At 42.4% G+C, this 16201-nt stretch overlaps 1 protein-coding gene across 2 annotated transcripts in view; it reads left to right on the top strand.

Annotated features, from left to right (window-relative positions):
• Positions 1–12348, top strand: part of MARCHF4 (membrane associated ring-CH-type finger 4) — a 153306-nt gene extending 140958 nt beyond the window's left edge. For both annotated transcript variants that reach the window (XM_077320609.1, XM_077320608.1), the window contains exon 4: positions 2058–12348. In XM_077320609.1, the coding sequence (XP_077176724.1) occupies positions 2058–2419 (362 nt within the window). In that variant the 3' untranslated portion in view covers positions 2420–12348. The remainder of the gene's footprint in view (positions 1–2057) is intronic.
• The last annotated feature ends 3853 nt before the right edge of the window (positions 12349–16201 follow it).

The following is a 16201-nucleotide window of genomic DNA, read 5'->3' as shown; positions in this document are numbered from 1 at the left end:
CAGGGCCTTTTCCCAGTTGTGGTTTTTTATTTACATTGTTGTGTTTCCTGGAAATTACAGTTCTCAGTCTTTTCCAGCATGACTTCCTGCCATGGGTTGAGGAAAACTGTGGATTTATTCATAGCTTCCCAAATTGAATAAGAAGGTTGAGTTAATTAACACCTCTTGTAACCTGCATGAGCCCAGTAAGGGCTGATCCTGCTGCAGCCAACTGTATGATGATGAACACAATCAACCCTACCCCACCCATACTGCTTATCTGTTCCATATAATATATTTTTGGTAAGGCCTTGGAGGAGGAGCATGTCTCATGGCAAGTGCCACTCAGCTCTTAACATCCACTCAGGGTGGCTGTCCTGCCCCTGAGTGCCTCCTCCTCCAAATAGCTTGCCTGTCCGTCCAGCAGCCAGCCAATCACCTTCCATCCCCAACCCCTGACCACGCCCTCCTCCTTCCACTTCCCTCTGAGGTTTGGAGGCTGCAGATCTCTTTTGCGTGAGAGCTGCCCCTGCCAGTGAGTTCCATAACAGCTGCCTGCAGCCTTTCCAGGTCTGAGGGGGAGGGGGAGACCATCCGCAGAGTTCTTCCACTCCACCCCCTTAATCTATTACCCATTGTATTCCTGAATGCAACAGGCCTGGGCCCTAGTTTAAATTATGTTCAACAAAATGGGTCACTATTAGCAAAATCATTATCTGTGAGGTTTGCAGCATCAGTCTAAACAGACATTATGTTATTAAAGTGAATATTAGGTTTCACAAAAGAACATTCTTTCTGGACCATATTAGCTTATGATCAGATAAGCTTTTAAATCCATTCCTTGCCTTTATTTATTTATTTGAAGTACCTGTCTGCCACCTCTTCAGAGAAACTATGTAAGGCTGCTCTTGACCCAGAATAGTAAGCCAGCTCAATGTCAGACCAAAAAGACCATTTACAAATCAAGGAATTTCCAGCAATCCAGGGCTCATTGTTTTAAATCATTTGTACCTCATACATCTACCTAAGAAACTGTGTTTCAAGCAACTTTGTATACTTAATCGATAACAACATTATATAACATTGCTGATCCAGAAGGGAAACAGAAAGAAAAGTATATATAAACATTGAAAACCGAAGCAAAACACTGGATTTTAATTTGAAATGTAGAAACAGAATTTGAAACTGGGGTGAGTTGCAGTGCTTGTTGGGTAATCTTGATAGTTTTTTGTCAGATGGCAAACATCAAATGCTGTAACATGAGGCAGCATAAGTAGCTGTGAACTGATTTGAGCATTAGTTGTGTGGCTCTAACATTTGGAGAATCCACTAACCTTATTTTCAGCTGCACTGATCCTTGTCTAAGACTAGGAAACCTTTGCTCTTCCTACCCTGAGGTTCTGTCATCAGAAAAATCTGGGCCAGCAGAGGGTTCAACACATATGTCATGTAAAATTGTTTGATACATCTTTCTGCACAAGACTTGCTTATTGATCACTGAATAAAACTGAAATATAGTAAAGCCTTCCTTCTGAGCTTGATATCCCACATTTCAGTGTCAGAAAACCAACTATAACAGTAAACACACAAATCCAAAGCTGAAAAATCTAACAAACAAAAATCTTGCCATACACACTGCCCTTTATTACCAACATCAGGCACTGCCAGCAGGCTTTCTGGAGGAAAGAAAACTTTAAAATTAGGACCACAGTAACAAAAGCTGTATAACAGCACAACCCCAGATATGAGGCAATATACCTGTGAACCCCAGATGCTCAGGAAAAATGGTGAGGGAGGGGCGGGATTTTTTGCTTTACCTGAGAGCTCCTAGTGTGTCTTGCTATCTGTTGTAAAGTTCTGAGTTCAGATCTGTTTCTGTGAGGCAATTCTTATGTTCAGAAAGCTCTACTTTAATTATAAAGCACTCCCTCCTGTCCACATTCCAATATGAACCAGATGAGAAAGGTATGCTTGCTATTAAGATGTGACAGATATAAAGCTTGCTATAACTTCTCTGTGTGTGTTTCTCTCTCTCCTTCTCCCTCTCCTTCCTACCCAATCATGCCCTTGCCTTGTAGGTCTGATCATCCATGAAGGGCCCTCAGTTTTTCGGATTTTTAAACGATGGCAAGCAGTCAATCAACAGTGGAAAGTGCTGAACTATGACAAAACAAAGGACCTGGAGGACCAAAAAACAGGGACCAGGACCAACCAACGAACCTCCACTCAAAATAACCATTCATCCTCCACTGGTGGTGCAGCTAGCAACTCCACTCCAGCTGACAGCATGGCCCGGGCAGCTAGTCACACCACAGGCACCTTGTCTGACCACCACTGTGCTTATACCATCTTGCATATACTCAGCCACCTGAGGCCTCATGAACAGAGAAGTCACTCGAACTCAAACAGGGAGCTTGTGATGAGAGTCACTACAGTCTGAGCTAAGGAATTCAGGAGGCCTTAATGCAACGCAGACTGGGAGAGGGATGCAAGAGTGGTGATGGGGGCAGTATGCCTTCCCCACTCCCCGGTCCTTTGCGGCTGTGCAAGGAGCACGAGAGGCCCTTGGCCAGCCAAGGAAGGTAGAGGCAGAGCTGCACACACACGCGGACTAGAGAAGAAAGTTTTAAAGTCACTATATATTACAACAAATAAGTGCAATACAGACTAAGCAAATTGAAGCTGGGCAGAGGCTCGAGGGGGCACGGGGGAGTTGCACTTGGTCTTATTACAAGGGAAAGGGTAACAATTTAAACAAACACATGCACATTGTCAAGAGAGGAAAGAAAGAAAGGGAGTATTTTTTAAACTGTATTAACCAGGGGTTCAAGTATTGAATGCGTAAAGTATCCTGTGGCCATATGCAACAGGGTGTTCAAGCTGAAGTAGCAGTCATTGTATTGCTATTGTTATTTGATACAAGTCAAGATGCTGCCCAATTTTTATCACACAACACACACAAACTCCTGATTTACTTCCATTTAGAGGTTTTTCAGGATGTGTGCCACTGGGAGGAGAGTGTGACCTTTATTGAAGCTGTACGAGCATTCAAAGCACAAGTCACTGGTGGGTGATTTATGCCTTTCCTCTCTTCAGGTTTCAGCAACTTGAATGATCTCATTTATAAACACTGTATTTTATTTGTGAGAGTTTGAAAATGGAATTGCCAGCTTTTAATTTCCTGCTCAGCCTCTCCAACTCAATCTCCAAAGCCCATTCATTTCCTTCTGCATCAGTGATTTGTTGGCGATCCAGATGATATTTGTTTGTATATCTGTCTAACATTTCCTTGCTTTGTAGGAAGGCATGTTGTTTTACCAAAAAGTCTTTTCCATTCAATCATCAAGCTAAGGGGTTTGTGCTTAAGTGAGAATGGAGTCCCAAGTCATGCTACAGACTTGAGTTAGTTTAATCATCATTCTTCCTCTATGAAGAATTCTGGGATGATCGCTAACAATTTTAACATCCTCACCAAACTGCACCTCCTAGGATTCCTTAGGGGTTACTATGATAGTTACACTGTTTAAAATAGATATATGTATTTCTAATGTACCCCCAAATACCTTTCTTTCTGTGCTCATAGTTTACACAGTGGCCACTAAAAAGCTGCAGTATCCCTGGTCATGTTCAGAATATAATGTGCCGTGGATTCTCATTAGTTTTGATTTTTTAAAAAAATATAAGTTGTCATTTTCGTAGAGTCTTGTGTGTTGAAGCAAACTGATGAGTTGACATGGGCCAAAATTGTGACTCACTAAATCTTTGACAACTATGATAACTGGGCTGAATCAGGACATGATAAATCACAACTTGGCCATGTGCCAACTCATTCACAAGACTAATCCAGCATCCATATTCACAGGATCATCCATGAAGGGATTTGGTTTTAACTTGTAAAAAAACGGTCATAAACATAGGCCCTTTTCAGGCAATGCAAGAACCATTGACTTACCATTCACCAGGCAGAACTTGTGAAAATATCCATGATTGTTGGTAAAATTATCTCAAGAGAAAGACATAATTGTTATTCTGGAAAGTTCAGCATGAAAGACTCCCTCATTGCTCAGGGTCCCTTTCCAGTTTAAAGGCTTTTGCAGTGATATGAACGTTGTCAGAAAATTGGTCATAGGAGTGAGACAGAATACCATAATCAAAGAGAGCCTTGCTATGTTTTGGAACGTATATTTTTACATTTCACACACACAGAGTGATATTTCATAGGGAGCCTATGAATGCCACTAATGAGTCATTCCTTGCGGCACTGGCTTTCATAGACTCCATGCATATCAGTTCCACAACAGTTCTCCCAGCCAAACATGATCCTGAAGACATGGTCAATCTAGCATAGACTGTTGTCGCTTTTCAAAAATGCATGTAAAGGATGTTTCCAGGATATACCAGCTGCTATTCAGGTATATTGTTCTTCAAAGCACATTTTGTTTGTGGACATTTAAAAAAAATGTTGGCTAGAGTTTTTTAAATGCTATCTGCTGACACTTTAAACCTTGTCATACTAGAAAATCAAAATGCATTTACCTGCTGACTTTGCCTTTTCCACTTGACCTATCTCCTCTTCCTGTTCATTATGCCAGAACAAGTCTTTTTTATTGCAACTCCTTCTGGATTTGCAATTGCTCCTGGGCAAAATAATGGATTCTTGTGGCAATTTGCTAATTAAATACATAGAGACTAGCCTATGGCCTAGCACAGGAGAGGTGATAATATTAATACTTAACACTAATGAATTAGTGATCCTGGTGAATTGGATGGGAATACATATGGGGGTGTTGACTACCACCACAGAGTATCAGTGGAAGATTCTCACAATCCCTCACAGGACAGGTGATGGATAGAGCCTAGACCCTCTTCTGTCTGTCTTTAGCAGTGGCCTTTGAAAATTTTAGGTCTGCTATTCTGCTTTGAAAACAATACAGATGAAATTCTCAGAAGAATAACAGCACCACCAAAACAGTATTAAGAGTACAAATTCAGGTGTGAATCAAAGTTGCAAGCTATTATCAAAAATATGAACTCCACAATAATTATGCAGAATGAAGTTCCATGAAAAGCAAAGAATGTAGGGAATGTAGGGAATACACACTCTCACTTAATAATTGGTGATGATCCCATATAAGGAATCAACAAATGTAGACAAGAAGCAATTTGAAGTGCACAAGAAACACTACATTAAAGCCATGTTTGGCTCTCAGTACTGTTTTTGTGGTGCAGGCCTTCTGGTTCAGAAACAAATCTTATAGCCCAGGAGAAAACAATTAAAACCATCAGTGGCCCCTGTGCTACAAATTCACTTCCAGGGAAAACCCAGAAGTAACATCAGGTAGCTCCAGGCTTGTTAGGACACGCTGGCAATCAGTGGCAACTTTGGGAGCAGTGACATGGTGGAAGGTTTTTCGTCAGCATCTACATCACAATGACACTTCATTAAGTGGCTCAAGGAATGATGGGAGATGGAATGGTAAAATGGCTTGGGACCCCTAGGAAAGAACAGCAGTATGCAGACAAGCTACCGTGAATGGTGACATGTACCTGAATGCTGCTGCTTGTCAATCATTCTCACAATAATGACACATGCATTCTAAAATAAACAAGGGCAAGATGTAGCAAATTGAACCTTTAGCATGTTTCTTTAATGTGAACCTGGTCTTCCGAAGGAAGCAGGTAGCTGATAGATATAGCCATCTGGTGAACAAAGAAAATGTGCTCAGAAGATGATTTTTTTTTGTTCCACTTTGAAGTACTTTATATTGGTAGCAAATAGGCCCACAGCCTTGGGCTAAAACTGCTGCTGCAACATTTCCTGCAGGTTTTTCTTTTTGTCAGGATGCTCTTAAACCCAAACTTGTGTGTGTGTGATTTGTTGTTGTTGTTTTTTTTAACCCTGCTTGTTTTATGGTTAGGGGCTATAGTTGGGGCTCCTCATCAAAGTCACTATTATCAAAACTGGCTCAGTGTCCGATTATATATTAAATGTGGGTTGAGTTGGAGAATACCAACTCAACTCACATTAAATGTGTGACAGGGCATTTTCCTTAAAATAGTGTGGGGTAGGCAGGTCAGCTCCTAAGTATGCACAGAGGCAGGAGGAGCTTCATCATTCTCCCTCCCGTGTACATTTGTTAGAAGAAACCGGACCTTGAGGGTGAGTTGTTTGAGAGCCAGTTTGGTGTAGTGGTTAGGAGTGCAGACCTCTAATCTGGCATGCCACTTTCGATTCTGCACTCCCTCACATGCAGCCAGCTGGGTGACCTTGGGCTTGCCATGGCACTGATAAAACTGTTCTGACCGAGCAGTAATATCAGGGTGTCTGTTGTGAGGAGAGGAATGGGAAAGCGACTGTAAGCCGCTTTGAGCCTCCTTCGGGTAGGGAAAAGCAGCATATAAGAACCAAATCTTCTTCTTCTTCTTCTTCTTCTTCTTCTTCTTCTTCTTCTTCTTCTTCTTCTTCTTCTTCTTCTTCTTCTTCTTCTTCTTGTTTTTCTCAGTTCTGGTTCCACAGCCAACAGTAATATGGGAGCACCTTCATACTTGACTGTTCATTTCGTTGACACTTTAATGTATTATTTTCAGGATACAACCAGGTGCTAGATATCTAGTCATCCCAAAGATGGTGACAAGTATGCTTTAGTTGAAACATAAGCTTGGATCCTACAACATCATAATTCCCCTGATGCGTTATAACGGCTTTCCTCTGCTGCAGTGATATTGCAAGTATTTTGCAGGTGCAAGATTCATGATTTTTAAGGAGCCCTTTCTTAAAGAGGAATGCTAGCAGCAGCAAAATGAGCAAGTACCACAACTGAAAAACCCCTGAACAGCAAGAGAGAAGCATGAAGGGGATGAGGTCATAGGATCCAAATATCAGAACTGATTCATTGGGATTTGTCATTGGGCATAATCAAGAAGGTATGAAATGGCTCCCAAAGAGAAAGACAGGTGGTCCCTTAAATAAGTTATATTGTGGCCTATTACTATAAAATCTCACCACAAGTTTCTGGTCCAGAGGATGTTTGCAGGAAACATCAGTTTTGTCTTGATCTTGGCTTTTTAATGGTAAAGAAAAAAAATGTGTGGTGCAGAAAGTGTAAGTTTCTAGTGCTAAAACACCCATCGTCCACCATCACAGCTAGTTTGGCCTGTGAGTTGGAGATGGTTTAATAGCAGCAGATGAGCTGCCTACATTACTTCTTTGTTTGTTTTTGTTCTGGGGAACCCTGATGAGCTATTATGCAGTGTGAGAATCACTGACCAAAGGTAATAAGAAACAGCCTATATTTAGTATTTTGTGCGTTTTTGGCAATATCTCAATTCATAAACTACCATCATAGCTCAGATCTCGTGCTTGGTAGCTTCAACTTAGTTGGACTCTGACATTTCTGAAAAGCATACTCCAGAGAGAGCCAATGGGCATGGTAGCAGTTTAGTGGGCCAACACTTGCGTTTACGGCTGCTTGCCTTAGAGCCTACCACAGAACATTTCCCAGAGCATGTGAAAGGGTGTCATTGAGGAGTCCTACAATTACTCATAGAGGGCTGATTCAAAAATGTTTCTGCCAGTCTGGATTCCATATTGCTCTAGTGCAGGGCCAAAACTACACATTAGATGCAGCTGTGGTAAGGAGCTTCTTAATCTTTTCCTCTTGTGAGCTTTCCTCCTTTTAACTTGCTCCTCCAAACTGCTCTTACCCTAGCAGAAGAAAGGAAAGGGTCTTGGGACCTGGGATGTTTCAGACAGGCAACTGTTGGAGGCTGAGCATTAATTGGTCATTAAGTCTTATCCTTCTATTAGCATTTAAAGCTGTCCATCATGAAGTCTTTCAGTTTCCTTCTTCCATTGCAGGAGAGAGGGGTTTAGTTAGAAGGGAAAGACATTCATAGTTTTGGCAAGTCACCAGAGAACGCAATACAGAATCTTTTCACAGACTGAAAGCTTAAAGTCTTGATGGCCCTTTGCTATGGAAGGAACAGGCAGGAATGGACTCTGCTCCTAATTGGGGCACTAACGTTCTTTGTAGCCTTGAGCAATTTCCCTGTTCTTGGGGAAGATGATACTTAACTACCTCATAGGGCATTGTGAGAATCAACTGTGAAACCCACCACTTCCTGGCAGGGAACAGCACTTAATGCCCCCTCCCCAAAGAATAGAATTTGGGTTCCTGAGCTAAATGCTTACCTGCTTTGATAAGGCTTATGATGAACAGAAGGAAGGGAGGAGCCTGCCCTTGTCAGTTCAGTGAAATGTTGTTCCCCAGGTGCAACTATGCATACTACTTAGAGGCTACCCTAGTGTCTTTCTTGGCTGTACAAGCTTTGTTATAAAATTGGGTGTACATGTTTTCCTTAGAAAATAAGCATGTGTCTCTGACAACAGTGGTTCTCATCATTTTTGTGCTGATGAGACCATTGAACAGAATCTCTCCTCCATAAACTTAGGATCCTCTTGATCTACTGATATAATTTGTGGGAGTCTTTGTTTAGGGTTGCCAGGAAAACAAAAGCCTTTCCTTGAAATATTTTAACAAAATCTTAAATTTGTGCCTCTTGTGGGGTTTTAAGTGTGTCAGTCTTCACAGTCTTTTCTGCATGTTAATCCTTCTCTCTGCCTCTAACTAGACGAGCATCAGAATGTTAGGTGCAACTGTAAACTCCTGTTTCAGATATGCTCCTCCTCAAAATGCTTTTGAGTTTATGGATTCTTGAGCCACTGGCTGATGGGAGGGAGATACAAATTTCTTCTGAGCATGTCCAATGATAGCACTATTATGGTCTCCCTTGGCTCACAGAAGGCCTATCTTTATTTCTTCCTTCTTTCAGCCAATATACAGATTTTTAATAAGGAACTTTTTGCCTTTTTTATTGTAGCATGAGAAACATATTGTATATTAAGATGAGACAATATGATTTAGCCATACCAGAAGTTCCTTATTGAAGACCTCTCCTGTCCATGCTTGCCCTCATTCTCCTGTGTTGTTTTATAAATAAAAGGGTTTTTATTTTTAACTGTTTCAACTGCATAGAAAGCACCCAACCCTTATTAAACTCTACTGGTTTCAGTTTGCCAAGGAACCATGTCTGTTAAAGGGAGAAAATGGTTTTTGTCCTGTACATTCCTCACATTTGATGGAACTACAGAAAAGGGAGGGTTAAGATCATTCAATAAGATGGAACCAGGGGAGATTCTGAAAGCCTTCTCAGAGGTGGGGTGCCATTGCCTGCCACTGCATTATGACCCTAGTATTCCTTGGAAGTCTCCCTTCCAAATACTAGCCAGGGATAACCCTGCTTAGCTCTGATGAGATTGGGCTAGCATGGGCTATCCTGGTCAAGAACAGCCTTATCTAAACTGATGGGTGCTGTGGGTGATCGATTTATCTGAAAGCCTCCCACCACTTTCCCATGACTGGAAAATACTATTTGTATTGACATAAAGATGAATAATTGAAACAAGAAGAACTATGTCATATCAGGAACTGTTTCTCCAAATGTGACTGCATCATGCAAAGGCCAGCTGTGCTGTGGGTGGGTGGTGGAGAATGTCATCATCTCATTTATTAATAGCTATCTTTTCTACCACATTCAAACTCCGTAAATGGGGAGAGGAACACTGTTGACTCCTGCAGCACAGCATGTCACTGACTGAGCCATATGTATTCAACTAAGCACAAAGCTAGTGAAAGCACAACCCCCTAACATTGCGATGGATTCAATATTGTTGGTGGTACAACTGCCTCTTAATCTGCAACTCATTTCTTCATTGAATTGACAGTATATTTTCTAGCCTGATGGTGAAATCCTAAATAAATGCTTCTTGGTTTTAAGATAGCTAACTGCATTTTTCGAAAAGGAGTCAAAGAGAGGCAGATCACTAATGGGATGCAAATATTTTATTATCAAAGCACAAGTTAACATGCAAGAAAACAAAAAGATTGTAATATACCAGGTGTTTCTTTCTCTTCTGGTCAGATGTCAGGAAAGTTAGAGTAAATGTATACATCAATTATTACAGATATTTTTGAGAAACTCAGATAGCCAACCATGTTTCTAAAATGGGGTTCAAATAAGAAGGAAAAGTATATTTGCCTGCTGATTGTGGATTTTGAATCTTCCACATGGCTGAAAATTGGTCGGCTTGTGAAATGCACATTTATAGCTGCCTATGGAGAAATATGGTGGTCTGACTGGTCCACTGTATAACCAGAATGGTTTTCATCAGTATGGTGGGGGGGATATCAGAAGAGTTACAATTAGGCTTGTGTGCTTCAGTGGCCATTCAAGCCCAAAGCGGCCAGTGCCGTGGCGCAGGGGGGATGGATTCTGCCAGTGCCTGTGCGCCAGCTGGCACACGCACGCAGGAGCTGGGTCATGCACCACTGCCCCTCCCCCCTGCGCTACAGCGCTGGACACTTCGGGCTTGAACGGCCACCAAAGCGGTCGAAGTGCACAAGCCTAATTGCAATGTATTATGCATCTCAGTTGGTGGTGCCACAAAAACCTAATTCTGTGTGCCATCAAACCAAATCAGTCTATTTTCTTATTGCAGGCAAGAGTCTGCTCTTAAAATAAATGTAATTCTAAACAAGACATGTTGGCTGTTTAAATGGTTTCTGATAGAAATGTGTCGGAGTTTAATCCCAGTCCACCTTAAACATTCCTGAATAATAGATGACAAAGGCTGAGTTGCAAAGGTGTTGACCTCCTTAAATACCTACAGTTTCATCTTATTTTCCCCTCAGCATTTGTCTCAATATCTTCTTCCATGTCTCACTGTTATGAACAGCAAAGAACAGCCTCATGCAAATTTCTCCATTGGTTTTCAGTTTGTTAGTAACCTTTAATTGGCATAAAGTACTGGTTTTCCTAAAACAACCCGTGGAGAGGCTTTGGTCCTGGAGATGTTCCTTTTCTTCCCTTCTGGTCTTTTGTTTAACATTCCTCCTCACATTGGGCCCTTCTATGCCTTATCCTCAAAATGAATGGCACAGCACTCTTGAACAATGATGGAGAACTACCATCTTAAGATAACTTGGACTAAATTGTCCTTTTTGTAGTATCTGTTATGCCTGACTTTCAAAGCTTTGTTCTGATACCATAGCTTCACTTGATACTTCTGCAATGCACTGAACTCATTTGGGGCTCTCATTCAGCTTCCCTGTGGCATATTTCCCTATGACTTACTAAAGCCAACAGTGTTAGATTCACAGAGTCACGGTTGTTCTGGCAGAGGAGACAATTTACAGGAACAAGAGCAGGGTAAGGAGGAAAGCAGCTGGGTTATACAGGATTGGGACAAGCACAAGGAACTTGTGGGGATCCCTTGTCCCCAGGAAAGTTTATTCATGGGGCTGCAGGGGCTGTGTGGAGTAAGAGTCATGTGGGTTTGGAGTAGGATTACCAACTCCCAGGTGGAGCCTTGAGGTCTCTCTGAATTACAAGTGATCTCCAGATGATATTAGACCAGTTCTCCTCGAGCAAATGGCTGCTTGGGAGGGTGAGCTCTATGGCATTATATCCTGCTGAGGTCCCTCACCAAACCCTGACTCTGTCCCCAAATCTTCAGAAATTTCCCAACCCAGAGTTAGCAAGCCTAGCTTGGAGGTTGCAGTGAGGAGGGAGCAAAATCACTCCCATCCTATTCTATCAGCACAACTTGGCTCACAGAAGAAGCATTTGACAATTTTATACTTTCCGCCTTCTTCATAGTAGCCACTCATATTCCTCAACGTGGGGAAATACATGGGATACATGGAAACAGCTGCTGAGGCCTTCTGCTAATGCCTTCTGCTGACAGACTTCAGGAACCAACCCATAATTTATATAGGTGCATGTAATGCCCTATTCACCCATCTGTCTCCATGGGCTTTTTACATATATATGCTAATTTTGTTCTCATTACCTACCAGATAATGGCATTCATAAAGGTTTTGCTAAGGAGAGAGGCCCAAAAGTTTTGCACAGTTTTATGTGGGAGTTTGGTTTGATTTGTGGAAATCACCTAGTTGAGCAGGGGTTGGACTAGATGACCCATGAGGTACCTTCCAACTCTATTATTCTATGATTCTATGACTGCTGAGGACAAAATACAATGTGTTCAAGGGGAGATGTCCCAGACTGAGACCTCAAGTTGAGCTTCTGGTGACAGCTCACGGGCAGGTAGGGGTATTGTTGGAGAAGTCTGCAATAGCTGCAGTGGAAAGGGGGGGGGGGGAAAGTTGACCAAATGGGTCAAAGCTTCATTTACCATGAAACTGTGTTACTTTCCTGTCATGCTCCCAAATCAAGAATGAAATAACAAGTGCTCTTGATGGGCAGACAAACTATTCTTTGATGTTATGAATTTTTTTTCTAAAATAATAAAAAGGGAAAAAAGCACCTGACTCTGTCTGTTTTCATAACATTGTGAAATTTATTTGGTGCTTATTTATTTCCAACCCAGGTGGCTTTCAGGGATTCACAAAGAACCATGTATGGTTGAATGACTGATGACTTTTCACTGAAGGAAATGTGCATGGAGGGGTGGTGTCCAGTGGTCCAGAAGATACACTAAGAATCACTTTTATCATGGACAAAGGGCAGAAAACACATGGCTGGTATGCACTGGCCATTTTTCCAACATGCACCTATGACCACATGAAGCTGATTTAGGAGTCAAATCATTGAATCTGTCTATCCCACTATTTTTTGCTCCAGTTAGTTTTCCTCAGCTCTATACCCAAATTCCATTAAGGTACCAGGGATTCCAGCAGGACTTTCTGAATACAGTCTAGAGCAGAGATAGTCAAACTGCATCCTTGCAGATGTACATGGACTACAATTCCCATGAGCCCCTGCCAGCGAATCCCTGATCTAGAGCAATGGTCTGTCATTCTATTCCTGACCATCCTATAAGTACTAGCAAGGGATGGAGGGAGTATCACTCAGTGGCAGAGCATCCCAGGTTTAATCTCCCCCATGTAAAGGTAAAGGTAAAGGTTTCCCCTGTGCAAGCACCGAGTCATGTCTGACCCTTGGGGTGACGCCCTCTAGCGTTTTCATGGCAGACTCAATACGGGGTGGTTTGCCAGTGCCTTCCCCAGTCGTTACCGCTTACCCCCCAGCAAGCTGGGTACTCATTTTACCGACCTCGGAAGGATGGAAGGCTGAATCAACCTTGAGCCGGCTGCTGGGATTGAACTCCCAGCCTCATGGGCAAAGTTTTCAGACAGCTGCCTTACCACTCTGCGCCACAAGAGGCTCTTTCCATGTACAGTTATTTAAAAAAGGATTAGGTAGGAGATGATGTAAAAGCTCTCAAAGAATTAAAGGAGATGATAGTGGCCTTGATAGTCTAATACTCTGACTCAGTAAAAGTGTCAGGCTTTGACTCCCATGGGTTGGAATCTGAAGATGCTAGCCCTCCAACGCCCTGTTTTAGCAGGCCCCAGGAGATGCCTCGGTTGTTTCAGGAGCATGAGGGAGGGTTCTGTCTCATCCTGGTTCCTTTTCTCCTTTGCCTCACATCTGTCCTCTCATGGTGAGAGAGAAGACTGCCTGGTACATCTTCCTCAGCTTCCGTGCCTACTCCTTCTAAAGCGGTTTTTAAAGATAGAATAGCCCCAGGTTTGTATAATGCCCATGTGAGGGGGCATAGCTCTCCAGAGCATGGGCAGCATGGGCGCTTACCATATCTGTCTTCTATCCTCCCCCATTACCCTAAAAGGATATTTTCTAGGTCCCATCAGGGAGCAGCAAATACCAACTTTCTTGTACTGTGGGGAACATCCTGGACAGGTATTTCTGTACAACAACCCACCCCGCTCTCCCTTGCCTGCTCCCTGGTGGGGCTTTGGTGCTGAGATCACTATGGCCACTGTGGACATTGGTAGGGCCTGCACTGGCTTCCCAGGAATACCTCTTGGCCATCGTAAGTTTGGAGGTGGGGCCCTGACCCTGGACAGTAAGACATTGTGTAAACCATTAGCCACACAGAAGGTATTCCTCTTTCTCTCCAGCACCAAATTCTGTTTTCTCAGCTCAAATACAAATCAGCTTCTGCTCATCTTTATAATCCATAATATAAGTCCCAACATGTTTTGCCTGCTGGCTTTGTCAAGGGACAAATCTTTGGAAATACAAATATGAAATTAGTAGTTGTACAACGATACTTATTAGTAAATAAATATAATACACATAGAAATGTCATGAATACATACTATTAGTGTTTCAGACAAACTTCATATAAGCAAATACTTGTCTCTTGGACAGAGTATCTGGAACAAAAATAAGACATTTCAATTATAATAAGAAGAATCTTATATATTACTAAAGTGCATCAGCCTATATTGTTAATGTCATAGTATGTCCCAGTGCATCTGTACTATTTCAGTACTCAGCACTGGCCATATCCTATCCACCCCCTTTTCATTTCCTGACGTTCTTCCAGGGTGGGACTATGGATGTCACGTTCGTATTAATTTCCATGTGATGAGGCATGCCAAAAGATGTGTCCCACATCAAAAAGCCCTATGTCCATATGAGAGTACTGAAATGCATTTTATAGGAGACTGCCTTTGAAAATAGTCTAGAAACTTCAGTTTGACCAAAATTCTGCAGCTAGACTACTGTCAGGGAGGGATTCAAGGATCATATTTCCCCAATGCTGAGAGATCTGTACTGACTGATCATTTGTTTCTGGACACAATTCAAAGTGCTAGACTTTACCTTTAAACCCTTACATGGCTTTGGGCCAGCGTTCTGAAGAATGATCTACTCACATATTGTCTAGCCAATTGGTTAAGACTTGCATCACAAGTCCTGTTTAGGGTTGTGTGCGTGGAAGCGTCCAAATCGCCCATTCCAGGCCAACGCAGCCAGCGCTGCGCCGTGAGGGGGGCAGGGAAAGCACGGGTGCCGGTGTGTAACTCGTGTGCGCCTGCATGTGTGCGCCGAGTTACGCACCAGCGCCCACGTCTTCCTGCGCCTCCCTTCCCCCCCCCCCCATGGCACGGCACTGGCAGCATCGGCCTGGAATTGCTGATTCGGACACTGCCGTGCACAACTCTAGTCCTGTTGTCTGTGCCCCAACTTCCATGGGAATTGGGTGGCAGCCAGAGACAGGGCTCTTCCAGTAGTGGCTTCTTGCTTGTGAAATTCTCTTCTATTTGAGACTTGCCTGGTGCACAGATTGCTTTCTTTTAGGTGCCACGCTAAAATATTTCTGTTCACCCAAGTTTTTAATTAAAGGCAAAAGAATGTTCAAGAATGCTGTGCCATTTGTTTTGAGGATACGGCATAGAGGGGCCCAAAGGCATAAAGCTCCAGGGCTAGATGACATTCCATCAGAAGCTCTTAAGAACATTGAGGATTGGTGGATACCTTTATTGGCAACCATCTTTACTTATATTGACTCAACAGGTCAAATTCCTAAAGGGTAGGAAACAGCAGTAATAGTACCATTATAAAAAAAAACAAAGATTACAAGGACCCATCCAACTATTAGCCTTCAGAGCATCCCCAGTAAGTTCTATACTAGGCATCTGCTGGACAAGTTATCATCCTGGTTAGAACAGGAAGGATTGATAGGGATAGAACAAGCAGGTTTCAGGGAGGGTGCTTCTACTCTCCATCACTGTATGACCATACAACACCTGGTGGAAAAATATACTTCCACTAGACCGGCCATGTTGTATGCAGTTTTTGTTGACTTTAAAGTTGCATTTGATACAAAGCACATCTATTGATTGAAGGTGGCTGGCCCTCATTCAATCACCGTACCAAGGTACAGCTTTAAGGGTGAGATGTAGCCCCCAAGGCCATCTCACTAACGCCATTAGTATTTAAAGGGGTTAAACAACCTATTCAATTTCTACACAAACAATATAACTAGAATCTTCCAGGATAGTGAGTTTCACCCACCAACCCTGGCACATAAATCCATACCTATTCTTTATGCAGATGATGTTGTCCTATTATCTAGAACACCTACAGGACTTAAAAATGAATTACTGTGCTAATGAACACCTGGTAGTGAACTATCATAAAATGAAAATCATGGACATACTATCAAACAGGTTAAGAAGTTCAAATATCTTGGGGCTATTATTTACGCCTCAGGGGCCAGAAACACCCATTATAAATATGTTGCTAAACTTGGCCAAAGATTGGCTAACAACATAGTGAATTACTCAAAGCATAGGCAATATGTTCCAGCAGCCCTGGAATTTTTCAG

Source organism: Paroedura picta, chromosome 2, assembly GCF_049243985.1.
Source record: "Paroedura picta isolate Pp20150507F chromosome 2, Ppicta_v3.0, whole genome shotgun sequence".
Taxonomy (NCBI): domain Eukaryota; kingdom Metazoa; phylum Chordata; class Lepidosauria; order Squamata; family Gekkonidae; genus Paroedura; species Paroedura picta.
This window is presented reverse-complemented; position numbering and strand designations above follow the sequence as displayed.